The sequence below is a fragment of the Hyaena hyaena genome, unplaced genomic scaffold (assembly GCF_003009895.1).
Source record: "Hyaena hyaena isolate Hyena2069 unplaced genomic scaffold, ASM300989v1 scaffold_856, whole genome shotgun sequence".
NCBI lineage: Eukaryota > Metazoa > Chordata > Mammalia > Carnivora > Hyaenidae > Hyaena > Hyaena hyaena.
In genome coordinates this window covers 104644-130279 of record NW_024081491.1, presented here as the reverse complement: position 1 = coordinate 130279, position 25636 = coordinate 104644, and the positions used below count along the sequence as shown (strand labels likewise).

General features: G+C 57.3%; 1 protein-coding gene across 4 annotated transcripts; it reads left to right on the top strand.

Moving 5' to 3' along the window:
- Positions 1–25617, top strand: FMNL1 (formin like 1). Of its 4 annotated transcripts, none has more exons than XM_039220048.1 (27): positions 1–230; positions 8834–8917; positions 10354–10437; positions 11082–11155; positions 11578–11661; positions 12058–12195; positions 13854–13962; positions 14574–14650; positions 14861–14954; positions 15826–15900; positions 16205–16315; positions 17626–17775; positions 18334–18435; positions 18599–18851; positions 19094–19408; positions 19569–19693; positions 20733–20935; positions 21405–21639; positions 21853–21921; positions 23118–23198; positions 23284–23413; positions 23576–23739; positions 23944–24045; positions 24189–24284; positions 24573–24693; positions 24857–24955; positions 25190–25263. In XM_039220048.1, exons 1-26 carry the CDS (start codon positions 102–104, stop codon positions 24946–24948), a joined length of 3297 nt encoding a protein of 1098 aa, XP_039075979.1. In that variant the 5' UTR covers positions 1–101; the 3' UTR covers positions 24949–24955; positions 25190–25263. The 4 variants fall into 4 exon arrangements, with proteins under 4 accessions (XP_039075979.1, XP_039075977.1, XP_039075978.1 ...); XM_039220046.1 differs by having other exon boundaries at positions 10354–10467; XM_039220047.1 differs by lacking the exon at positions 24857–24955 and having other exon boundaries at positions 25190–25617.
- Positions 25618–25636: the final 19 nt, after the last annotated feature.

Below are 25636 nucleotides of genomic sequence, written 5' to 3'. Positions count from 1 at the left end.
TCTACCCTGCTCGCCCCCCAGGCCGGGAGCCTCATCCCCGCTCCCCCGGAAAGCTGGATTTCCGAGGCTGGAGGCGCCTGGCCGATTGGGTGGGGACCACCATGGGGAACGCGGCCGGCAGCGCGGAGCAGCCCGCGGGCCCCGCCGCGCTGTCCCCCAAGCAGCCGGCGGCGCCCAAGCAGCCGATGCCGGCGGCCCGGGAGCTGGAGGAGAGGTTCAACCGGGTTCTGGTGAGTGTGATGTGCCGCGCTCTGGGCGCGGGCGGGGGGCGGCTGGGACTTGGCCCGCGTCCCCGTCCCTGGGGGCTCAGGTACCACTTGGAGATCCCCGGCCCAGTGGCTGCCCCTACGGGGGGTGGGAGTGACAGTGGCTTCTTTCAGAGTGACTTAGCACTCTCCCCCCCAAAACTTTCTTCCGCAGTCGCCCAGTCTCCTTCCCCAAGACACCCCCTGCCCCAGCGCTTTTGGGTCTAAAGGTCTAAACAAAAATGTCCTGCGAGGAAGTTGGGAGCCTAGCACGCCAGGGGGGGCCGGGGGCATCCCCTTCCGCGCTGCCCGCAGGCCCAGCCACTGGGCGCAGGTCTTGGAGCCTCTGCCTGGGTCTTAGGGCCAAAGATGGAAGGGTGACATTTTAATGTCCTGGGAGCTGCAGACGGAGTTCAGGTGTTTGGTCCTGATTTGTTGGTGCCGGGGCTCAGCTCCCGCAGAGGAGGTGTCTGTGTTTCTCACCCCCTGCATGTCCAGGAGAGATTGCCTGTGGGTCCTTATCTTGGGCATTTCCTCCAGCCCACTGAGGGGGTTAAGGTTAGGAAGGGCGGGGTCAGGATGGGTTGGTCACTCTGGCTTGGGGTAGTGCAAAAGTCTGGAATCCCTCCCTCCTTCCCCACTATCACCTGCTGGAGGAATTGGGGGGCTTGGAGACTGGGTCCCTGGGGAGGGAGCCATCAGCTCGGGCTGAGCCTGGAGACAGTCAGGAGGTGTCTGGGGAGGGGCTCCAGAGCCAAATCAGGGCTCCCTAAGACCTGGTGCAAGGCAGAAATAGGGAGGGGGAAGGGCCACTCTTTCTCACTTCCCTCTCCCCTTCTCAGCCCTGTCCCAGGCTCCTTTCTCTAACTAATTGCCTGGTGGCCTGTCTGCTGTCAGCTTCCTTGCTGGACTCTGGGTGACAGGCGAATGAGGCCGAGCTGTGCTTTTTCCCAGGGGGCACTTCTCGGTCTAAGCAGGCTGGCACTGCAGGTCTGGGGGGGATGGGGGGACAAGGGAGGTGCAGGCAGTAGAGCAATGCTGGCTTGTGGCAGTGCTCAATTCTTTGTCCCCTCCACCTCCTTGACATCATTTCCCCTCCCTTGGCTAGTCAGAAGGCCGTACTTGCCAGATCTTTTGCATGGCCCCTCATAATAGTTCCTGGAAATCTTGGCTCCCCCTCCCAGAAGGAAGGCTAGGAGGGGTTTGGGGGAGTTGTGGGGTGAGGCGGGGTCTGGTCTATCCTTGTAAAGGTACCTTGCTTGATTAGGGGAGAGGGAGGGACTCTGAGGGACACCTCACATCAGGCTAGGCCCTGTTTCCCCCTCTCTCCACCTGCTCTCCCTTCCTCAAACCCATGGTCTGGCAAAACTCAACTGAGCTGAGCAGATGGGGGAGGGGGGAGAATGAAGAGGGACAATCACTGGGGGACCATCTGGGGAGCCTGAGTTGGTGGTGGATCCCTGGACCCCTGCCAGCCTGATGGGGGTGGGTGGGTTATGGGTCTCTCTTTCCCCCCAAGTGTGTGTCTGTGGACAGGGGTGGGACAGGCTGTCAGGGTGAGGTGTGGGCCTCAGTCCGCTTTCTGTCATACACACTAATGGGGAGGAGCTGTATGAATAATTCAGACCAGTGGGAAATCCAAAAGTCAAATGGTGAGGCTCTGATGCATGTATAGTTCTTGAGTGCCCTGCTTGTGTTTTGGCCTTAGCTCCGATTGGCTGAGCCTGATGCTAAATGCCATTGGGAGTCCCTGAGTACCAGGGCGTGGAGGGCGGAGGCCCAGAGATGGGTCTTAGAGGGTGTCTCCGTGGAGAAGGCAGCAGTAGCTGGGTAGAAATCTAGGTCAGCAGCACCCAATGGGGCTCAACTTCCTACCCTGGCCCCCAGGAACCCCAGTGTGTTCGTACTTGGCCTTCTTTCTGGGGAAGGATCAGCCTGTCCCTTGTCTTATGGGGGCAGAACACACCCAACCCGAGATCACTTTACTAAGAACCTGGCTCCCCTCACTCCCCACCGACAAGGGCATGAGCCCCGCCCTGGGGTGATAGCCTTGGCCCCTGCCTGCAGCTGCCTGGGCCAAGTATTTGGCTTAACCCACAGGCCTGGCAACGGGTCATGCAGGGTGCGCCTCCATCAGAACACTGCCTCCATGGCCGGAACTGAGTCCTGTCCTTAGTGAATGTGTAAGAGGAGAAGAGCCTCAGACTGCCTAGAGTGGTGGACCCGCCCCTCCCCAAGGGATCCCTGAGTCTTGATGGGAAAAGGATAGCCCTCCCCTTCGGATATAGTCACATAGCCCCAAGGAACCTCTTCCTTTTGCCCAAATGAAACCCTTTGGTCCCTGGCGGGGAGTAGGATCCTGCAACCTCAGACCTCTCCTTGGCTCCTGGATGTGGGACCCATGTATGGGTGAAGGGCGCCCCCACCAAGGCTTATGGCCAGATGGGAGATGAAGCTTGCTCTCCCTTTCCCCACAGTGGCCTTGCTCCCATGCAAGGGTGTTGGGGGGCTACTTTTCTAAGGAGGCTGTGAGCATGAGGTGCCCCTGCTTAAAATGGGGGTGGAGAAAAAGAGCGGGTTGAGCCAGGGTTTCCTGCTGCTGCCTTAGCAACAGCAGAGGAGCGATGGCTGCCCAGCGACACAGGCCAGCTGTAATGGTGGGAAAACCAGCCAGCTAGACGCCAAGCTCTTGCCTCTCCGAGGCCATGCCCAGGGCTCATGTCTTCCATGCAGACCTTCCCTTGTAAGGATCAGGGTTTGGGATGCCAAGGCACTCTCTCCAGGCCTTCCAGAGTTCCATGCTTACAGCCAGGCATAGGACACCGCTGATCTGTCTGGTCAGAGAGGAGCCTGTAACCTTGGGGCCAAGGGACCAAGGGAAGGTGCCTGGGATGGTGTGCGTGAGGCCCAGTGATGCTTATAAACACAGAGGCTGAACTGTTTGGGGAGGAGTTTGCCTGATGGGGCCCAGCACCCTGGGCTGCCCTTAGCACGTGCCCAGAGATGTGGACATTTGGTGAGGCTGCACAGGGAGGTCAGGACGGCCTCCAGCAGCATGTGGGCCCTGGGAATCCTGCTTTCAGCTGGACCCTTCCCCAAGGAGCAGGAATAGAATCTATCGTGTCTCCTTGTGTTGGCCAGCCCCCTTCTTTGGGGAGGTGGGGCAGAGGAAGTTTGGGAACAGGAAGCTATAGGGGTGCTCAGGACCTGTACCTTTCATCTCTGGGGTGTCTCACACGGAGGATCCCAACGGGGCTGTGGCTGTGTGGACAGATACAGGGCCAGATAGGGGCTGTGGGGTGGCACCCTTAGCAGGCAGGGCTGGCACATATTGACCCTGGAAACCCAGGGATGCGGTTGGCATGATTCACAGGGACATCTGGGGCCAGTTGGCTAAGAGCTGGGTGAGATGGGCAGGAGCAGATGGGGCTGCCCTGGGGGCTACCTCTGCATTTTTCCTGAGGACATGGAGCCCTGGAAGGTGGCTCGGGCCTCACCCTCCTCTGGGAGGGGCCGGGATTACCACGGGAAAGGCAGAGTAGCTTCCTGAGCTTTGGGGTCATTAAGTTGGGGGATTGGGTTTTGTCTTTGCCACTTACTACCTGGGTGACCTTGAGCAAGTTACTTAACCTCTCTGAAATTCAGGTTTCCCCATGTGTAGAAAGAGAATCGTGGTATATGCTGGCCTCCTAGGGTTGTGGAAGGGTTACAGAGAGCATGCCTCACAGAGGGCGAGTGTCCAGAAACTCTCTCCTACTGTGAGGAAGGGAATGACACCGGAATGGACAGAGTCCTCTTCATATTGGAGGCCTTCTAGGCCCTTCTAGACTGCACCTTTCCCCTCTTCCCACCTCCATTACCAAGACCAACCAAGGTTGCCAACGTTAGCCATCACAGGCCAGGCTGCCTGGGTTGCCATCATGCAGGTCAGCCACAGTGGGGCCTACACTGAAAACTGCCTGGCGGCCGGAAACCACGAGAGGGAGGGCCCACCTCTCCTGGAGGGTGGGGCAGTGTGGTGCTAACGGTAGCTGTGTGCACATGGGGAGGGGGTGGGGAGGCCTCCACTTCCCTCTGAGAGACGGTGTACTGGTGGGGGGGGTTCCCCAGTGAGTAAGAACTCAGTGTGGGCAACAACAGGAAGCGTAGGGTGCTGGGTGGCAGGAAATGGGGCTGGCTGTTCCTGGTTCCTCAGACAGGGGGACTGGGGCCAGGCTGTCTGCAGAAGACCCCGGGGGCCTGGGACCCGCATTTCTCACTGCCTTCAGTGCTCTTTCTCCCAAGGAAACACAGTCTTCTTACCAGCTTGCCAGCTAGGTCACCTTGAGCAAATGACTTAATCGCTTGGTGCCTCAGTTTCCCATTTGTGAAATGGGGATCACAATGGCATTTACTGTGTAAAGCTTCTTTTTCGAGGTTTAAATGAGTCAGAAGATGTAAATCACTTAGAATGGTGCTTAGCACCGGATGGGATGCTTGGGGGGTATTTATCATTATTATTGTTGCTGTAATTCCTACCAGCCTCGATTATATGGGCAGTGCCTGGTGCCCTGGCTCCCACCTGGCTTGCCCTTGTCCCTGCCATGGGACCCTTTAACCCTCATGGGAGAAGCTGTGGGCTTTTGGGATTCTCAGCACCTAATCCTGGGGCTAGTCACACAGAGCCCTCCTCTAAGTCTGGGATTGTCTCTAATAGCCCCAGAAAATCTACCTACTGGAACTTTGAAATGTGGATTTATTTTTATTTTTTAATTTTTATTAAAAATTTTTTAATGTTTTACTTATTTCTGAGAGAGAGAGAGAGAGAGAGAAAATATGAGCAGGGGAGGGTTAGAGAGAGAGGGAGACACAGAATCTGAAACAGGCTCCAGGCTGTGAGCTAGCTATCAGCACAGAACCTGATGTGAGGCTTGAACCCACGAAACGTGAGATCATGACCTAAGCCGAAGTTGGACACTTAACCGACTGAGCCACCCACGCGCCCCGTGAAACGTGGACTGATTGCCTTTGGAGATTCACTGAGAGCTCTAAGACTAAGGTCGAGGCCATATAGAGGTGGATGGAGGGGGGAAGGTGAGGAAGTGGGGCTGGGGGACACTTCCTGGCTTCTGGGCCCATCGGGCTGTGGAGCCTCTGTGGGGCTGGTATGAGACTGGGCTTGGTACCCAAGTTCAAGAGCATTCTGAGACTCAAAGGGCCAGACATCATGAGGAGAGGGTGGGCAGGTGGGTTGGGACAGTCTCAGTTCAAACTGAAAGTGAAACGGGAGGGTGTGGTTGTGTCCAGATGCAGACAGAGCCCCTCTAGTCACAGGGACACCTCTCCAGATGTCGGGGTGGGGAGAGCAGAGCGGGTTGAAGGAACTCGATAGAAGCTTGCAAGGGGCTGGTCTTGGGTGAGTGAGGCTGAGAGTTGGTGGTGGCAGGGAGGGAGAATGATCCCTTCACATTCTAGTAGAAAGATTGGAGAATCAGCTCCCTTTCTTGGCCACACCCTCAAAGATAGATCTTATCTCCCTCTTCCTGGAGCCAAAGCATTAAGGGCGGCAAGGAGAAGGGAGCTGAAGGGTCAATTCATTGTTGGCCAAGTCTTGGAGACAGGTCTGTTTCATCTGGGAGTTTTCGCACACTTCTGCTCACCACCCCAGCTGTCACCTTGGGGTCTTCAATGGACTCGTTGCCTGTCCCCTTTGCCCCCCAGTCTGTGAACTGCCTCTTTACAGCATGCATCACTGATGAGTATTATTACATCAAAACCCAGCTTCTCACTGGGTGTTCCCAGGAGCTCTGTGAATTGTGAGGCAGGAGGGAAGTGTGCCCATTTTTTGGAGAAGGAAGCTGAGGCTCAAGGAGACAGAGAAGTTGTTGGGCTAGGTGGGCCCAGAGCCTGGGTCTCCTGGATCGGGTGTGGGTTCTTCCACCTCAGGGCTCCCCACCCATGTCCCCTCAAGGGGGCAAGCGTTCCTCCTCTCCACCCCTGGACCTCTGTGTCCTTGCCTGTCCCTTTTGAGTGCTATCCGCCAGCCTCATCTGCTTCTCTCCCATGGTGCTGCCTCCTTGCTGAGGGCTCTGGGTCTGGGGTCTGTTGCTAGTTTCCAGGATGGCTTCCCTGTACCCCGAGTGAGTGGCACCCTCTGGTTCCTCTCTTGCTCCTCAGGGTACCATCTCCTCGGTGGGCACAGCTGAGGAACAGCTGCTAATTAGTGCTCAGCGCTGTCAGAGCTATTTCTGATTTCCGAGCCTAAATTTAGCCCGTCTGACAGGCTGGCACATAGCCTCGGGGGCTTGAGCACGCCCAGGTGGGGAAGGGGACAGGGGGTGCATGCTCTGCCCTCCACCACTGCTGGGACAGGTGTACCCCACGGCAGAGGCCTTTTCCTCCCCAGTAATAACCATGGGGCTGTCCCCGGGGGAGTGGGCCAGGGCGCCGGTTCAGAGTCAGCTCTGGGCTCAAAGCCAGACCCACTCCCCACTCTCTGGTTTTGTAACCTTGGGCAGGTCATTAAACTGATCCGTACTTGCACCTGTGAGATGGGGATGAGGGTGTGAGGTGGTGAGGGCGTCACCCTCGCCAAGGGCTCAGAGCAGTGCTAGGCATGGTGAGCATCTGGGCAGAGCTGGCGACTGCATTTGTCGGGATCATTATTATGACTCTGACTGGCCGCTGCCTCTATAAGTGCCACTGGGCCATTCCAGGAGCCAAACAGGTCCCTGGGGGTGGGTGAGGGCCTGGAGAGGCCCATGTTGAGAAGCAGCTGTCCCCTGTAAGGCTCAGGGGCTGGGGCTCAGCCATCCCCTCATTCTTCCTGGCCCTCCTTCTGTGTTGGCCACTGTTCCAGTTTCCCTGCGTTGCCGCCTTCCTGCTCCCTCCCTCTTCCTCAGCCTCCAGCCCCCTCTGCCCTGCCCCACCCTGGGTCTCTGTGATCAGGATTCGGAGAGACCATGGAGAAAGAAAGGCAGAGAGCCTCCCCTCAGCTCCAGGGGCCCTCCCTAGGCAGTCTCTCCTGTAGTGTGTGTGTGTGGGGGTACTGTTCTGACCATTGGCAGGTTGGGGAGGGGCAGCGGATGAGACAGCAGCTGTCTCCTCAATCCGGGGGCTGGCTTTCGCAATGGGGAGAAGAATGACGTATCCCCATCCCCAGCCAGCCTGGGGGACCTGGGAGTAGGCAGCTTCACCTCTCCAGTGGGGCCCCAGCCGGAAAGCTTGAGCAATGGGGACTGAGAGCACCCAATTTCCTGTTGTCTGGGCTGACCTAAGGCAGTGATTTTTTTTCTGGGGGGGGTGAGTTCTGGCCAGGGCCCCAGAACGAAGCCCGGCACCCCAGAGAGGAAGCTGGCTGAGGAGCCCTGGGTGGGTGTGGCCCCCTCTCTGCTCCAGCTGTGGCCTCCTCTCAGGGCCATGTGACTGAGGACGTGTAGTCTGAGCCACCAGCGCTGGTGACGGGGGCCTTTTGACTCTGGGCTGGGGATTCCTGGGGACTCCCACATCCCCAGCAGAGATGGGGCTCCTTCAGGGCAAAAACTGCCTTTTGGGGGCCTGACACAGAGTAGACCCTCTTTAAACATGGGGTTCAGTGAATTGGGGTAAACTGGCATCATCTTCTGGGGCTGTTAGGAAGACACACCAAGTTCAGGGGAGGCCTGGGAACCCCCAGTGCGGGCAGCACCAGGCAGGATGCTATGCTTGCCCTGTGAGGGAGGGGCTTGACAGGCATGTCTGTGGCCGGAGGATCAGGCAGAGCAGTGCTGACCTTCCTTAGCTCCTGAGGGGAGTCCCATCCTGGGCCGCCAGCACCACCAACCCGGCATGCTGGCTGCTGTCTCCAGTTCCTGTGGCTGGGTGACCTTCCCCAGGAATCCCCCTGTGCTCTGTAGCCATGATGCACCTGCTAGGAATTCCCTGCCTGTCTGACCGTAGCTCCCTTGGCCTGTCCCCATGTCCTCCTTCCAGAAGTGACGAGGAGGGACGGGGCTGGACAGGGCTGCGGAGGAGACTGCTGTCACCATCCTTGGGAGGGGTTTTCTGCTGTTTGTGAGACACTGGTGCCCTGGGCCGGGACTGCACACAGTCCGGATGGTGTTTGCTGGCACGCAGGAAATGGGCATAGTCCGAGACTGGCCACACTTGGGCCTGGTTGGAAATGGATCCCCTGTTAGCTTCCCACTCAAATAGAAGAAGAGATGACACCCCGTTATTGCACGCGGGGAAGTGAGTCCAAAGATGTCCGAGGTCCCGGGGAAGTTGGGCTGAGAACCCATGCTCTGACTGTCAGGGCAGATGTGCCAGGCAGGTGGTATATGGAAGACAGAGTCCAGGCCCTGGAGTCAGGCCGACTCAGAGTCAAATCCCAGTGTCACTTTCCAGCTTTGGGGCCTAGGGAAAGGTGCTCTATCTTTGGGCCCCGGTTTTCTCATTGGCAAATGCTACTTATCTTCCAGGGTGAGAGGGTGATGGGGATTCATGTATATGACAGATTTACTAGGGAGCTGACCCCTCGTGGCTTCCCTGAAAATGCCTATGCTCCCTTCCTTGCCCCTTGCACTGGGGCCTCAGGCTCACAGTCATTATCTTGTCCTTCCCCTCCCCAGAACTGCATGAACTTGCCCCCAGACAAGGTGCAGCTGCTGAGCCAGTATGACAATGAGAAGAAATGGGAGCTCATTTGTGACCAGGTGGGTACCAGGCCCCTTCTGGCCTCAGGATGCCCTGCTCTGGCCAGGCTGGGGCTGGCAGGAGAGGGGACACTGCCCAGGGAGCCTGCCCAGAGGCCTGTGTAACATCTACAGAGCGTACTGGACTCTACACCCCCCTCCCTTGAACATGGGCCTCCCCAGGGACCTTATGAGTCCCTAGCAGGGCTGAGTCTGCCCTGTGAAGAGCTGGCAGGGCTCATCACCTCCTTGCTGAGCTTGGCAGAGCAGCCTCTGTTGACCCTCCAGCTCTGGGCTGGGGAAGAGAGGGGGCAACCCCAGGGCTGGGCATCTTTGACCCCGTGGGAGGTAGGAAGGAAGGAGCAGGATCCCCGTCCTTCTTTCCCTTGGGCCCAGAAGAGCTGCAGTCAACCAAGCAATAACCCAAAGGTAACCAGTTCCCAAGTGGCCGAGTAAGAAATAGAACTCCTGGCTTGTGGTGCTCAGCCAGGCCCCTGGGTTTGCCACCTTCATGGCTCACTTGGGGGCCCCTGCCTCTCCAGCTTCCTTGGCTGCTGTCCGTGGTAGCAGGGAAGACCCCTCTCCCACTGCTAAGCTAGGGTGACACCTAGCTGCTGCAGTGACTCAGTGAGGGAGGGAGGCTGGGGGTGGGGAGCCAGGGAGCAAGGAGCCTCCCTTGGGAGCCAGGGCTGGGCCTTCGGCTCCTGCTAATGGACCGGAATGGGACGAGCAGCCTGTGCAGGAGTCTGGGGGGTAAGGACTGGGCCGTGCGGGGAGGATGGGAGCTGCTTCCAGAGGCGTTGGGGCTGTTGTGGAGGTCTCTGGCATTCGGTCTGGTATCTCAGGGCTGGGGGCCCAAAGGCCTGGGAAAAGTAGGAATCCTAAAGGATCTGGGACTGAGAATGGTGGGGGCTCCTCTGGGTAGGGGGCCTCTGATATGGCCCCTGCTTCTTTGTGTGAGTAGCTATGGGAGCCCTGGGTGGGGCAGGGGAGTTAGGAGTTGTTTTGCGGAGGCTGGGAGATGGGCACACAGAAGCACCTACCAGCGCAGGTATGGGACAGAAGGGGCCCTCAGAGTGTTCTTCCTCCATGGACTCCCAGGGAGGGGGCTGGGAAAGTGCAACCTACTGGCAGGTCTGAGTCCCCGTCCCCACCCCCAGCATGGTGCGTTATGTGGCAGAAATGACCCCTCCCTCCCAACTCCACGGTGGGGGTTGGGGGGGGTGGGGACGCAGCTGTGTAGGGCTGTGGCTTGTGAGGCCATAGTGGGGAGTGAAGGCTAGGTCTGGGACTGGGGTCTTTTAATGACCTGGTGAGTTGTTTGGTATTTCAGAAGGATCCTAAGATAGACTGGGACCTGGGGTCAGAGCTGAGAACAGGATTCTGGGGCAAGGGCTGGTTATTTGCCCCGGGGTAGCTCTGGCTGGTTTCCTGTACACCCTGTTCCATCTCCCCAGGAGCGATTTCAAGTCAAGAACCCTCCCACAGCCTATATCCAGAAGCTGAAGAGCTACCTGGAAACTGGTGGGGTCAGCCGAAAGGTAGCAGCGGACTGGATGTCTAACCTGGGGGTATATGTCTCCCCCTTTTCTCTGTCCCTTTCCTCCCCACACCTTTCAAGCTCTGGGCAGCTAGAATAACTGTGTGCGTAAACTTTTGGGCTTGTGCGGGAATGCATATGAATGCCTGTGCATGTTTTTAGGGGATGGGGTGGGCCGCGTGCACTTTTACAAGTTCCTCTGCATATCCTGGTTATGCTTATGTGGGTCCACTTGTGCACATTTGTGCGGTGTATGTGCACGTGTGCACACCGTGTGTTTGTGCATGGATCTGTTTATACTTTGTGTGTACTTTCATGTCCACATATGCTTGTGTGCGTGTACCCTTGGGTCCGTGTATAGGGGTGTGTGTGTGTACCCCATGTGTCTGTATGTGGGTATATGGTTGTCTCATACATGTATCCAGGGCACTTGTATATGGATGAGTCTATGTGTGTAGCTTGGGGCTAGCCATAGCCTGGGAATGCTTACTCTGCTGGGCAGGTGTTTGGGGGTGGTGGGGGAGGCTGAGCGTGAAAGGCCAGTGGTAGGGGGAGGGTGGGGGCTGCTGCCTGCTGCCTCGGGGCCCGGTGGGACTGTGGGAAGCCTGGACGTCACCCACCAGACTCTCCTGCCTTGGCCCCCAGTTTAAGAGGCGAGTTCAGGAGTCTACACAGGTGCTGCGGGAGCTGGAGATCTCTCTGAGGACAAACCACATTGGGTGAGCGAGGGCTCAGATTTCCCGCTTGGGGGCCCAGGGAGAGCTCTGCCTCCAGGCAGCCCCTGGGGCTTCCCCTCGTTATTCCCCTGTCCCTGCCCCCCCCTCCCCCATCCCCCCACCCCTGAGTAGGCTCTGCTGTAGGCCATTTCTGGGTTGGGTGTTCAGTACAGCTTACTTGCCTCCTCTCTTGCCTACCCTCTGCTCACCCCTCGAGGCATGGCTGGGTCACAGGTCCTTCCTGAGCCTCCGGCATCTCCTAGCATCACTGGGTCTTCTGAGGTCTGGGCTGGTTGGTGTCTTCCCCGGCGGTGGGGGGTGGGGGCAAAGCCACCCTGGAGCCCTCCCTGGCCATGCCTGTTCTGTGCCCACTCTGGGCAGGACCTCCCTCCTGGCTGGAACTCAGGGAGCCCTGTGCCCTGCAGGTGGGTGGAGGAGTTCCTCAATGAGGAGAACCGCGGCCTGGATGTGCTCCTCGAGTACCTGGCCTTTGCCCAGTGCTCCGTCACGTAAGCCCCGCTGCTCCAGTCTTCATGCTGCTCCTCTGAGCCCCGATCCCTGCTTCTCTGCACCTCATCCACTCCTCGGGCCACGTCCAAGCTGTGCAGCCCGAGCCTGCCCTGGGCTCACACAAACCACACCCTGTACGGTGGGCAATGCCCCTTCCTAAGGGCCTGCATGGATATGGAGGGATGTGGCTGGGGTGGCCAGCTGGGACCTGGGTGGCTTCCTCTTCTGTTCTGCCATTCTCTCGCCCTCTAGTCTCCCAGCACAGTGCTGAGAACACAGCCTCTTCCTCCCAGCCTCTAATCTCTCCTGCACATTCATCTGTCCCCTCAGTTTCCCCACCCCTCTCTTAAGTGATTCTGCAGTGTTGGCCTCCAACCCCACTCTAATCCCTGCAGGTATGACATGGAGAGCACAGACAACGGGGTCCCCAGCTCAGAGAAGAGCAAGCCCTTGGAGCAATCAGTGGAAGACCTCAGCAAGGGTCCACCCTCAGCCTTGCCTCCACAGCCTAAGAGTCGCCACCTGACCATCAAGTATGTGGATCCCCGTGCAGGGTGGCAGGGAGAATAGAGAATTCACCCCTGGACTGCCACACCCAGCCAACCCTGCTCCGGGCCCTTGGGGGTGGTGGGAGGGAAGCCTGGCGCTGGGGATCACAGTAAGGGCCTCTAACAGGGTTTGGGAGATGGAGATGGGTTTGTTAAGAAGCCTTCTAGGGATGAGCATTTAGAAACTGGAATCTGGGTGGTCTGGGATAAACAGGGTGTTTCTGGGTCAGCGAGATGTCCCTTGTATCCATCTAACCCCCTCTTCTTTCCTGTGCGGCCTCCAGGTGCCCCCCTTCTCCCCGGTATGTAGCCACCTGGGGGGCAGGTGCATGCCTGGTTGGCTCCCCGGGGGGTGGTGGGGTAGGGTAGGGTGTTCAGCTGACACCCCTGAGTTCGTCTTCTGTGGATAGGCTACCCCACCCTGACACAGGACATCCGCTGGGAGGCAGGGAGAGGGAAGGAGTCAGCCCTGGAGCCTCCAGTGGACCCCCAGCCTCCATCCTTCCCACTTTGGTCTAGGGGATCAACTTTGTATTAAGCCTTTCAAACCTTCACAATATATTTCTTTGTTTGCTCATTCATTCATTCTTCATTCATTCAACAAGTATATTTTTAGTGTTTCTTGTGTATCAGGCATGGTACCAGGTGCTTGGGAGACAGATCACCCTGCTCTTAGGAGCTCTTGGTCTAGAAAGGGACAGTGTATGACAGGCTATCATGGAGGTGTAGCTGGGAGCTCTGAGAAGGGAGGTGGCCACTTCCTGGGATATCAGGAAAGTTTTCCAGAAGAGATACCACCAGAGCGATGTCTCACAGATGGATACAGGCTTTACTGGCAGTGGTGGGGACAGGGAGGGGCATTCCAGGTGGAAGGAACAGCATGAGCAAAGACTCAGACATATTAGAGCAATGACGGGAGAAGGGCAATGTGGCAGATGGAGGGAGGAGGTGGGGCTTCCCAGTGTTGTTGGAAATGTGATAGAATTGTCAAGAGGAGCTGATGTGGAAATCATGACTGGCGGTTCTGCAACAAGGAAAAAAAGTCACATACTTTTTAGCAAAGAATTATCAAGGACACTGGTACAGCACTTGCTGTGTATCAGGCGCTGTTCTGAGCTCATTTCATGGTCCCCAAGACCCTATCAGGAAGGTACTGTTATTACCGTTCCTATTTTACAAATGAGGAAACTGAGGCACAGAACAATTAAGTAAAGTGTCATAAGTGGTGGGCTGGGATTTGGACCAAGACAGCCTGAATTCAGGGTTGGGTTTTCAAGATGGAAGTTGAATGAGCCCATGAAGCTGTGAGCGCCACCTTGTGGATTTCCAGGCCTTGGCTGTCTTTTTCTCCATAGGCTGTCCACCTCCCACAGCACAGCAACCCTTTCTGATGCCAAGTTGCTGTTAAGGGTCTTTGCTTTCCTGACCCCTTCCTTATCCCCTTGCAGTATGCCAGGCCCCAGGCCTAGGGACCAAGGAAGGCTTCCTGCCCTCAGCTGACCTCTTTGGTTGGGTGGATGGGAATCAGTGGCCTAATGTTCCAGATGTGCCTTCTGAGTGGTGGTGTGGGGGTGGGATGGGGGTGGGGGTGGGAGGCTGGGTGTAGGACGCTGACCCCTGCTGCCCCCTCGCTACCCCACCAGGCTGACCCCAGCCCACAGCAGGAAGGCCCTGCGGAATTCTCGCATCGTTAGCCAGAAGGATGACGTCCATGTCTGTATCATGTGCTTGCGTGCCATCATGAACTACCAGGTTGGTCAGTGAGCACGAGGGCATGGGGGCACTCAGGGCACTGGGCCTGTCCTCACTGGGGGCTGCCTGAGCTGCTGGGGTTCAGGGACCAGGTGTGCCCCGACCCTGTTCCCCCCTGGAGAACCCTGTGGATGGGAGCTGTTGAGGGTCTTGAGGCTGATCAGGTCTTGAGGGCAAGCCCAGATTTCTGCCCCCTCCTAGTGAGATCTTCTAGAGCGACTGGGGGGCATGGGTATGCCTCATGTGGGGACCTAGGCACAGCCACCAAGGAAAGCTGGACACAGGGCCCTCAGGGAGCGAAGCTCAGGGTTATTTTGTTTGGAGGAGTGGCTGGTGAGGCCAGTTCTCCTTTACCTAGCAGGCCTTTGAGGGCTCACTGTGTCCACAGTGCTGACTCCTAACACTGGCTTTTGCATAGTCATTTAAAAAGAGGGGCCAGGCTTTGGCAGCCACAGAAAAGGCTGTGGTTGGATATAAAGAACTTCCTAAGCTTGAGAGCAGTTAGGGACCAGAATGCAATGGCCACTGACAGTTGCCTGAGGTGCCGGATAGGACAGTGTTGGCAGTCCTGGGGGTCTGCCTGGAGGGGTTGACCTTTCTTCTCTCCCTAGTCTGGCTTCAGCCTTGTCATGACCCACCCAGCCTGTGTCAATGAGATTGCTCTGAGCCTCAACAACAAGAACCCCAGGTGAGGTCCAGGCCCCTAGAGTTTCTCCATATCTTGATTCTCCTGCCCCTGGCTCCTGGCCTGCTCTGTTGCCCAGTTCTCAGGACTCCTGCCCAGACTCCTTCTGCTCCAACTCCCCCGCCAGCTCCCCTGCCCTCTCCCAGCCAGGTCCACATCCACCCTTGCTGTGGGGTCCGCCTTCGAGGGCTAGACTGCCCCTTCTCTCCCCAGAACCAAGGCTCTGGTGCTGGAGCTGCTGGCGGCTGTGTGCCTGGTGCGAGGAGGGCATGACATCATCCTTGCGGCCTTCGACAACTTCAAGGAGGTACGCACCCCCTGCCCCCAACACGCCCCCAACATGCCCAGAGTCCTGTTGCTGGTAGCTGTGGCCTCTGCTGGGGGCAGCTGGGAGTGCTGGGTGGGCATTTGGGGCAAACAGGGTAGGGACAATCTGGGCTTGAAAGGGAAGGTGCCAGGTCATGTTGGGGAGCTGTCTAGGGCAACAGGGACAGCTGTGGTGAACCTTGGACCCTCAGCCTTGGCAGATCCAAAGTGGATTTGGTCTACATACCTCAGAGTTGCGTGCATACACCTTTATGACTCTGGAGAGAATATGATGCATAAAGCAGGATATGGTCATTCGTTCCTTTAAGGAATATTTATTGAGTGCCTACTATGTGTCAGGCACAAAGTGGGCACTTGGGGCACATCAGTGACCCAAAGAAACCAAGAAGGCAGGGGAAGACATCATGAACAGTATAATGAATTAGCAAACTACCTAAGGCGTTAGAAAATGATAAATGCTCCGAGGAAAAAGTCAAGGACGCTGGAGGGACAGGAGGAATGGGTTGCAGGGTGGTCAGGGAAGCCTTGTCGAGATGGTGAAGTGTGAGCAAAGCTGTGAGAGAAGTGAGAGACTTGGTGTGGTGGTGGCCTCGAGTAAGAGCAACCAGGCAGCAGGTGCAAAGGCCCTGAGGTGGGAATGTGCCAGGACACCAGCGTGGCCAGGGTGGAGTAAGCAAAGGGAGGGCTGGGGAAGATGGAGAGGGAGGGGGGAGGTTTTTGAGCAGAAGAGCGACATGGCCTGACTTAGATCTAATGTGGGAAGAACCTGTAGAAGCACAAGGGTGGCAGCTGGAAAAAGGCTTAGGCGGTGTGTCACTGGGGCCCTAATGACAGCCATTCTCCCCACCCAGGTGTGTGGGGAGCAGCACCGCTTTGAAAAGCTGATGGAATATTTCCAGAAAGAGGACAGCAACATTGACTTCATGGTGAGCTCGGGAGCCCAGGCTGGGCCCAACCATCCTCAGTGTGAGGAGTGGCCGGGGGCCCTGGGCATCTGGGATCTGGGCTCTGTTCCTGCAAAGTATGAGGACTGAGAGATTGGTGGGAAGGGGAAGCTGGAGGGAGGGCGTGTGGTGTGTAGGGGGGAAATAGGGGTAGGGATAGCGGAATGAGAAATGGGGAAAAGGAGAGAGACTTGGGAATAAATGGAGCGGGGTGGTGGTGGAAGGCACTGAGCCCCCCCCACCCAGAGGATCACAGACCAATCTGCTCCTGTTCCCCGCTCCCCAGGTGGCCTGCATGCAATTCATCAACATCGTGGTCCACTCTGTGGAGAACATGAACTTTCGTGTCTTCCTGCAATATGAGTTCACCCACCTGGGCTTGGACTTGTACTTGGAGGTGAGCCGTACATCCTCCCGCCCCTCTAGGACTTAACTACTTGCCAAATGCAGAGTACGGCTCTGTGGTCAGCAGCATGGGCGTTGAGGTCAGGCAGATCTGGGTTCAAATTCTGACTCTTTTACTTTCAAGCCCATGTGACTTTGGATAGGTCTCTTCTTCTCTCTAAGTCCCAGCTTTCCCACCTGTAAAACAGGAGAATGATAAAGATGATAATGACTCTAAATAAAATGAGGCATAACATTTTCTGCCACCTAATAGGTACACGGTCCATGGAGCTATTATTGCAGCCACTGGAAGGGTTCTAGGTGGCCCTGGGTCTGGCTCTGGGAGGATCAGCCTCAGCCAGGCTCTGACTCACGCACATAATGGAGAGCACAGGGACAGTGGGCTCTATTGGGATCTGGCTCATGCTGGATGGGTCCGGGTCATGGAGGAGTTCCTTGCAGAGGGCCTTGGTGCTCCCGGGTCCAGCCTGCATAGGGAAGCTGTGGCTTTCCTGATTCCTTTGGGAGGCTGCTTGGAGGAGTGGGACTTTGGGATTGGATTTTTATCTTTTTAAAAGTTATTTATTTTGAGAGAGAGAGCGAGCAAGCGCATGTGCATGCACATGAGGGGAGAGTCAGAGAGAGAGGGAGAGAATCCTGTGCTGTCACATCAGAGCCCGACGACGGGCTGACGGTGATCATGAGATTGTGACCTGAGCCAAAATCAAGGGTCAGACACTTAACCATCTGAGCCACCCAGACCCCCCTGGGATTGGAGTTTTAAAAAGCCGGGATTAACAAAAGGTGAAGGGCAGCCTGGGGTGATATATCCATCAATGGAATATTATTCAGCCATAAAAACGAATAAGATATGGTACATGCTACCTCATGGATGGACCTTGAAAGCATTATGCTAAGTCAAAGATGCCAAGACACAGAAGCCCAAATACTGTATGATTCCTTTATATGAATGTCCAGAATAGGAAAGTCCACAGAGGCAGAAGATAGATTGGCAGTTGCCAGGGGTTGGGGAGGACATAACAGGGACTGACTTCTAAGAGGTACAGAGGTTCTTTTCAGGGCGATGGGAATGTTCTGGAATGAGACAGTGGTGATGGTTGCATAATCTTGTGAATATACTAAATGCTATTGAATCATCTGCTTTAAAATAATGAATTTTCTGGTATGTGAATTATATCTCAATAAAACAAAAAGCAATCTGGGGCTCAAGCCCCTTCCCCTGGGCTCTAGCGGTGATGGGGGGGGGTACTGGTAAGACTCCTCACAGTGGGCCTCACCCTGGTCCTTCTGTCTGGGGGACAGAGGCTTCGGCTTACGGAGAGTGACAAGCTGCAGGTGCAGATTCAGGCATACTTGGACAATGTGTTTGATGTGGGTGCACTGCTGGAGGACACTGAGACCAAGAATGCTGTGCTGGAGCACATGGAAGAGCTGCAGGAGCAGGTGGCCCAGGTGAGAGGTACTCCTGAACTTGGCCTGGCACATGGTTAGGCCCCCAGGGCCTCCCACTGGCACCAGGCACTGGTCCTCAAACACTGGTTCTAGGTGTGAAGGAGGGGGCTAGCTGTCTGCCTGGTTCCTGACTTTGACCTGAATCCTGGTCTTGAATCCTTGGGTGTCTTTCTCAGTGAGCATTCACTGGCTTCCTACGCTGCTGGACCTCTGAGGAAGGCAGGCCCCTCCTCTCCCTGTGCTCAGAGCCCACACCCTGGCTTGGGTGGAACTAGGTGCATGCCCCCGCCCCCCCCCCCCCCCCGGGTCCAGTCTCCTCTCCACTCATCTCCTTCCTCAGTGGCACCTTGGTTTCTCCTCCTGAGAGAATGTTAGTGTCCTCAGTGCCTCACCTACTTGGGTTCAAGTGCCAGGCGCAGCCCACCTGCCAGGCACCCTGCGCTAAGCACATCCGGAAGCCTCCCCCAGCCCTTCAGGCAGGCATGCCTGCTGCCGCCCCCTCACCGGCGGTACCAGTGCCCAGCGGCGGGTGGGAGCTCACCATGTGCTGTGCCACAGCTGACAGAAAAGCTTCGGGACGCGGAGAACGAATCCATGGCCAAGATTGCCGAACTGGAAAAGCAGCTAAGCCAGGCTCGAAAGGAGTTGGAGACCCTACGGGTGAGGCTGGGGGCGAAGGGGGCCGGGCCAGGGGCAGGCCGGGCTCCCACAAACTGATCCGTTGGGGCTTCTAGGCTTGACACTTCCCTCTACCCCAGCAAGAGGGTGGGGGCTATGTGCCAGGCCTGCCGGTGGGCACTGACCCTTCTCCCGGGGCTCATAGGAGCGCTTCAGCGAGTCGACCCCCATGGGCGCCTCTAGGCGTCCCCCTGAACCTGAGAAAGTGCCTACCCCCGTCCCTGCGCGGCCTTCGGCCCTAGAGCTGAAGGTGGAGGAGCTGGAAGAGAAGGGGTTAATCCGTATCCTGCGGGGGCCCGGGGATGCTGTCTCCATCGAGATCCTCCCTGTCGCTGTGGCAACTCCAAGCGGCAGTGACGCCCTGACTCCGGGAGTGCCCACCAGCTCACCCAGCCCAGGTGCGCAGAAGCTGCAAGCCGGGGCGGGTGGCAGGGGGGAACCAGGGTCTGGAAGGGGAGCCTGGGGACATCTCCGGCCAGGACAGTTGCGAGAGGTAGGTTTGGGTTGTAGGCGTGGCTCAGGTGGATGCCAGATGGCAGACGTGGGCCCAGTGCGCATGCGCTTGCGTAGGGAGGGGAGGCGGAGGCCAGACCACCCCTGACACCCCTTCCCCCCATCTTTGGTTCTCTGATCTCTTTAGGCTCAGATCTCCCACCTGCAGGAGAGCCAGAGCTGGTTGCCGTAGCAGCATCCCCACCGCCACCACCGACGCCGCCTCCACCGCCGCCCCCACTGCCTGGCCTCCCTACCCAGCAGGAAGCCACGCCTTCGGCGCCCCCACTGGCCTCACCCCTCCCTGGCAGTTCGGAGCCCCCGCCCCCGCCCCCGCCGCTGCCGGGAGACGTGCCGCCCCCACCCCCACCGCCACCACTGCCTTCTGGCGCAGACGGGCCAGTACCTCCGCCACCCCCGCCGCCTCCAGGAGGTCCCTCTGATGCTCCAGAGATGGGCCCAGGTGAATGGACCACCCAGGGCTGGGGGGAGCCGTGCCCAGGACCCTCTGTTTGGGGGCCTCCTGTTGCCTTCTGCCTGTCCCGTCTGGCCTCTCTGGGCCCTGGGTCCCGCTAACCACCCCTCTCTCACCTCCCTATGCTTCACTACTCTCCCTGTCCCAGGAGTGAAAACCAAGAAACCCATACAGACCAAGTTCAGAATGCCACTCTTAAACTGGGTGGCCCTGAAACCCAGCCAGATCACGGGCACTGTCTTCACTGAGCTCAATGATGAGAAGGTGCTGCAGGTGAGTATGGCCCTTCCTTGCTTCCAGTGTGGGGACCAGAGGAGGAGGGGGCTTGCGTGGATCATCTCCTCCATCCCACTGGACAGATGAGGGTGTGGAGGCCCAGGGATGCATGTTAGGCTAACCTGGTTTAGTATATTGGATAGGCAGTGTATCCTGACTCCCCAGGAAGCTTTCCCTTTCCTCCCCAGAGAGAGGGAGAGTGTGAGTGGGGAAGGGGCAGAGAGAGAGGAAGACAGAGGATCAGAAGCTGGTTCTGCGCTAACAGCAGAGGGCCGGATGTGGTGCTCTTGGGGCTCTTGGGGCTCGAACTCATGAACTGAGCACGTCTGATGCTTAACCGACTGAGCCACCCAGGCGCCCCCTTGTGTCTCTCTCCTTTTCAGCTTCTCTCCCACCACCTCCACAGATAATCAGGGCTTCAGGCTTTCTCATTCTACTTTTAGTTTTCCAAAAGGGATGTGTTTTCTTGCTTCCAGGTTATTATCATTCTGTTCCTTCCGCCTGGAGTGCCCTTCCCTTCCCACTTTTTTTTTTTTAATTTTTTTTTTTTATGTTTTATTTATTTCTAGGAGAGAGAGAGAGAGAGAGAGAGAGACAGCGTGAGCAGGGGAGGGTCAGAGAGAGAGGGAGTCACAGACTGAAACAGGCTCCAGGCTCTGAGCTGGCAGTCAGCACAGAGCCCGACGCGGGGCTTGAACCCACGAACCGCGAGATCATGACCTAAGCGAAAGTCGGACGCTTAACCGACTAAGCCACCCAGGCGCCCCCCTTCCCGCTTTTTTATCCCTGGCCAATTCAGCTCTTCCTTCGGCTGTAGTGGCTTGGAGTCTGGGTCCCCTGGGTTGGTTGGGTGCAGCTCTTCCTCCTCGGTGCTGTCTGTACTTCCCCTGAATCCCCCATCAGGGCCTGTGTGGTCAAGCTGGGTTACTGGTTTTTTTCTCTGCGGGTTGTGTGGTTAGGGCTGGATAGATGGTTCAGCCAGGAATATATCAGACCCCAGCCCACCCGGCTCCAGCTCTTCTCCTTGCACCCTCAGGAGCTAGACATGAGTGACTTTGAGGAACAATTCAAGACTAAGTCCCAAGGTCCCAGCCTAGACCTCAGTGCTCTCAAGTATAAGGCAGCCCAGAAGGCCCCCAGCAAGGCCACCCTCATCGAGGCCAACCGGGCCAAGAACCTAGCCATCACCTTGCGCAAGGGCAACCTGGGGGCTGATCGCATCTGCCAGGCCATCGAGACGTGAGTACTTCTGCCCTGGAATTGTGGGTAGCCCAGCCCCTCTACTAACGAAGGATCATCGAGGACCTAGTAAAAGAGTCCCAGCTATGGGACAGAGCCCATCCAACTTCCTGCTAACGGGGGTCAGGGAGTAAGGCTGGGAAACTTGTTCCCATTTTCAGGCTGAGAAAACAGGCCATGCTGTGAGTCCACGCCCAGACTGAGATGTTCCCATTTCCTCCCTGCCTCCTTGCCCAGCTACGGGCACTTAGGCTCAGCCATTTACAGCTGGGCATCTGCCACTGACCTATGATAGGGACCGCAGGCTTCCCAGCTCTGAACTTCCCTTAACACCTACCTCTTGGTAGCTCAAGCTGTTGACAGATAGTGAATACTTTAGTTCATTTATTCAATTGAGGCAATGGGAGGGGGGTAGTCCTGCCTCAAGAACTGGTGGGTATAGAGTGATAACTACCTTGCCTTCCACCAGGTACGACCTACAGGCCCTTGGCCTGGACTTCCTGGAGTTGCTGACCCGCTTCCTGCCCACCGAGTATGAGCGTAGCCTCATTGCCCGCTTTGAGCGGGAGCAGCGACCCATGGAGGAGCTGTCGGAGGAGGATCGCTTCATGCTTCGCTTCAGCCGCATCCCGCGCCTGCAGGAGCGCATGGCCACGCTCACCTTCCTGGGCAACTTTCCGGAGACTGTGCAGCTGCTCATGCCGGTGTGGGCGGGGCAGGCAGAGCGGTGTGGGCAGGGCAGGGAGTGTGGGCGGGGCAGGCAGGACAGGTGGGGGCACTGCGTTCCGGGTTGGGGATGCGGAGTGGGGGGCTGCTACTAGCCTACAAGAAGGCATATAGGAGTACTTGAGCCTCCCATGGGCTCGCCCCCCACCCTGCCCCAACTTACCTTGCCTCCCCAATCCGCCCCCTCCCAGCAACTGAATGCCATAATTGCAGCCTCAATGTCCATCAAGTCCTCTGACAAACTCCGCCAGATCCTGGAGGTGAGAGCCCAGGGCAGGGGTCTGGGAAGCGGGGCCCACCCATGGCCTGTTCTGGGTCGTGTGAGAGGGAGACCAGGGCCTTGCTCTGTCTGCACGCTTGGGATGTAACAGTTATGTTCCCAACTCTTACATAGAAAAAGAAAAAAGCTAAGGCAGGGGCAGAGGCCCTGTCTACAACACCTTAGACTCCTCCTAAGGGTGGAGCCCCCTCTGGGGGTTACCTTGGGATTAGCAGAGTGCCCACACATGCTTAGTGGAGTCTCAGGGAACCAGGAGAAATGGCTGTTAGAAGGACGGAGGTACATGGGGCACCTGGGTGGCTCAGTCGGTTGAGCGTCTGACTTCGGCTCAGGTCATGATCTCACGGTTCGTGGGTTCGAGCCCCGCGTTGGGCTCTGTGCTGACAGCCAGCTCAGAGCCTGGAGCCTGTTTCAGATTCTGTCCCTCTCCTGCTCATGCTGTCTCTCTCTCTCTCTCAGAAATAAATAAAACGCTTAAAAAAAAAAAAAAAAGAATGACGTACCACTGCCTTGTGCAGGACAAAATTGGGTATGCCAAGAGGCACCTGGCTGGTTCAGTCGATTGAGCATGTGACCTTTTTTTTTTTAAGTTTATTTATTATTTAAGAAATCTCAACACTGAACATGGGGCTCAAACTCATGCCCCTGAGATCAAGAGTCACCCGCTTCTCTGACTGAGGCTGCTAGGTGCCCCAAGCATGTGACTCTTGTTCTGGGGGTTGTGGGTTCGAACCCCACGTTGGATGTAGAGATTACTTAAAAATAAAATCTTTAAGGGGCACCTGGGTGGCTCAGCCGGTTACGCGACCGACTTTCGGTTTTGGCTCAGGTCATGATCTCACGGTTTGTGAGTTCAAGCCCTGCCTCGGGCTCTTTGCTGACAGTGCTGAGTCTGCTTAGGATTTCTCTCTCCCTGTTTCTCTCTGCCCCTCCCTGGCTTACTCTTACCCTCTCTCTCTCAATAAATAAACATAATAAAATAAAATAAAATCTTAATGCCAGACATATACGCATGCATGTACATATATCATGGACCTGAGGGGGCCATGCAGGAGTGCAGTGGGGGCTGAGTGTGTGGGGCTTGCTTTTCGCCACATTTTCTTGTGCAGTTTATACTCGAGGGGGTTTCCTCAGCCCCAGCACCCTCCTGAACTCTCCCCCTCCTGCCTTTCCCAGATTGTCCTGGCCTTTGGCAACTACATGAACAGCAGTAAGCGTGGAGCAGCCTATGGCTTCCGGCTCCAGAGTCTGGATGTGGTGAGGGGCACAAGGAGGGGTTCCCTGGCACGGGGGGGTAGGGGGACAGCAGGTGGCCTATGGCTTACAACAGGTCTTCACGCAGCTGCTGGAGATGAAGTCCACTGATCGCAAGCAGACGCTGCTGCACTACCTTGTGAAGGTCATTGCTGAGAAGTACCCACAGCTCACAGGCTTCCACAGCGACCTGCACTTCCTGGACAAGGCAGGCTCAGGTATGGGTGCGGGTACCCCGTTCCCGTTGGGTGGGGGCAGGGGCTCAGGCCTGGGGACTGATGCGGGTTGAGAGAAAGTGAGGGGACCACAGAGTGTAATTAGACAGGAATGCTGCCTCTCTGATTCCCTGCCTCTGTACTGCCCGCCCCTCCCCCCCACAGTATCCCTGGACAGTGTCCTGGGGGACGTGCGCTCCCTACAGCGAGGCCTGGAGTTGACCCAGAGAGAGTTTGTGCGGCAGGATGACTGCACGGTGCTCAAAGAGTTCCTGAGGACCAACTCACCCACCATGGATAAGCTGTTGGCAGACAGCAAGACAGCTCAGGTGGGCGGGGCTGGCCTAGCCCTGGACATGAGGCTGGGGGGTTGCGGAATAAAGGCCTGGAGGGGCATGGCCACAGCAGTGGGGGATGGGGCTGGATGGCCCACCTGCTTGGAGGAGCAGAGATGAAGTGGCCGGTGTCTTAAAGGGGCACAGAGGCTGTAGGGGCCGGTGCTGGTGGGCCTGACAGACAGGCTGTGCCCACAGGAAGCCTACGAGTCTGTGGTGGAGTACTTCGGAGAGAACCCCAAGACCACCTCCCCCTCCATGTTCTTTTCCCTTTTCAGCCGCTTCATCAAGGCCTACAAGGTATGTGTGTCTGGCGGGAGGGCTGGAACCCCCGCGGGGCATTGCGGCCTCTCCACATGGCAGCGGGAAGGGTAGGGGATGCTTCTGGGGGGGTGGGGGGTGGGATAGGACTCCTCTCATGGAATCCCCCCTTGGCCCCTCAGAAAGCCGAGCAGGAGGTGGAACAGTGGAAGAAAGAAGCAGCAGCCCAGGAGGCAGGCGCTGACGCCCCAGGCAGAGGGGAAGTCCCAGCACCCAAGGTAGGTAGCTGTGCCTGAACTTGGCACTTGCTTGCAGGGATCCTCATCCTCAAAGATCTGGCCCTCTTCCTACTCTCATTTCTAGAAACAGACCCTGCCCAAGGTGAGCACGGTACCCCGGTAGCCTGGGATGGGAATGGGTTCCTTCTGCTTGAGCCAGTTGTCTGCACTGTGCAGGGACCAGGAAGACAGATGCTCTAGCATTTGGTGGCACAGGGAGAGGGGCTCCTGGAGCTGGAGCTATACACATTCCATTACACCCCCGCTCCCCCCCACCCCCCCCCCCAGTCACCACCCAAGGCCCGGCGGCAGCAGATGGACCTCATCTCTGAGCTGAAGCGGAAGCAGCAGAAGGAGCCACTTATCTATGAGAGTGACCGTGATGGGGCCATTGAAGATATCATCACAGGTGAGGGTTTGGCTGGGCCTGTACTGTCCCTCTGTCCATCTAGTGCTGTCCTCCACCCCCTCTACCCCACCCTAGGGGTCTGGCTGCCTTACTGCCTCTTGCTACTTTTTCTGTCTTTTTTCTTTTTTCCTTTCTCTCCCTCCTCCTCCCTCCCAACCTTCAGTGCTCAAGACGGTGCCCTTCACGGCCCGCACCGGCAAGCGGACGTCCAGGCTCCTCTGTGAGGCCAGCCTGGGAGAAGAGATTCCCCTCTAGCCCCCAGGTACCTGGGTAGCCAGGCCTCTGATCCCAGAGGCTGCCCACAGCCCTGGGGGCCCTTGGGGGACTGGGTCATGCTGTCCTCCCTTGGGCCACGCACGGCTGGGAGGTGTTGGGGTGAGGTCTGGTAAATGTGAACAGGTCCCTCCCTACGTGCACACAACCTGGGTCCCTAGAGCTGGGACCCTAGCCCCGTGCAGCCTTCTGAAGGGTAAACATCTCTTCTCTTGGCTGCCAGATCTGCGGAACCAGCCCTACATCCGCGCAGACACAGGCCGTAGAAGTGCTCGCCGGCGCCCCCCAGGACCCCCCCTGCAGGTCACCTCGGACCTCTCGCTGTAACTGCTATTTCAGCAGATGGACTCATGTGGGGGATGTGGGGGGCAAGGAAGGTGGTCCTCAGCTCGGCTGGGCCGGGCAGCCCCCTCTGCGGCTGTGATGAGCCCACCTCAAGTGGTAGGGCACGCGGGGGTGTGGGGGGGCAGCATCACTGGTTCCTCCCCCAAATGCTGCTTGCGGCACCCCTCTTCCCCTAATAGCCATACTTAGCCTCAGCGGGAGCCTGGCCTGTAACTTATAAAGTGCAACCTCGCGTCCCACCCCCTGCTCCAGGAACTCTCCAAGGACCTTATTTTTATACAAGATTAATAAAGATGTTTACAGAAAGTCCTTGTCCACTCTGTGC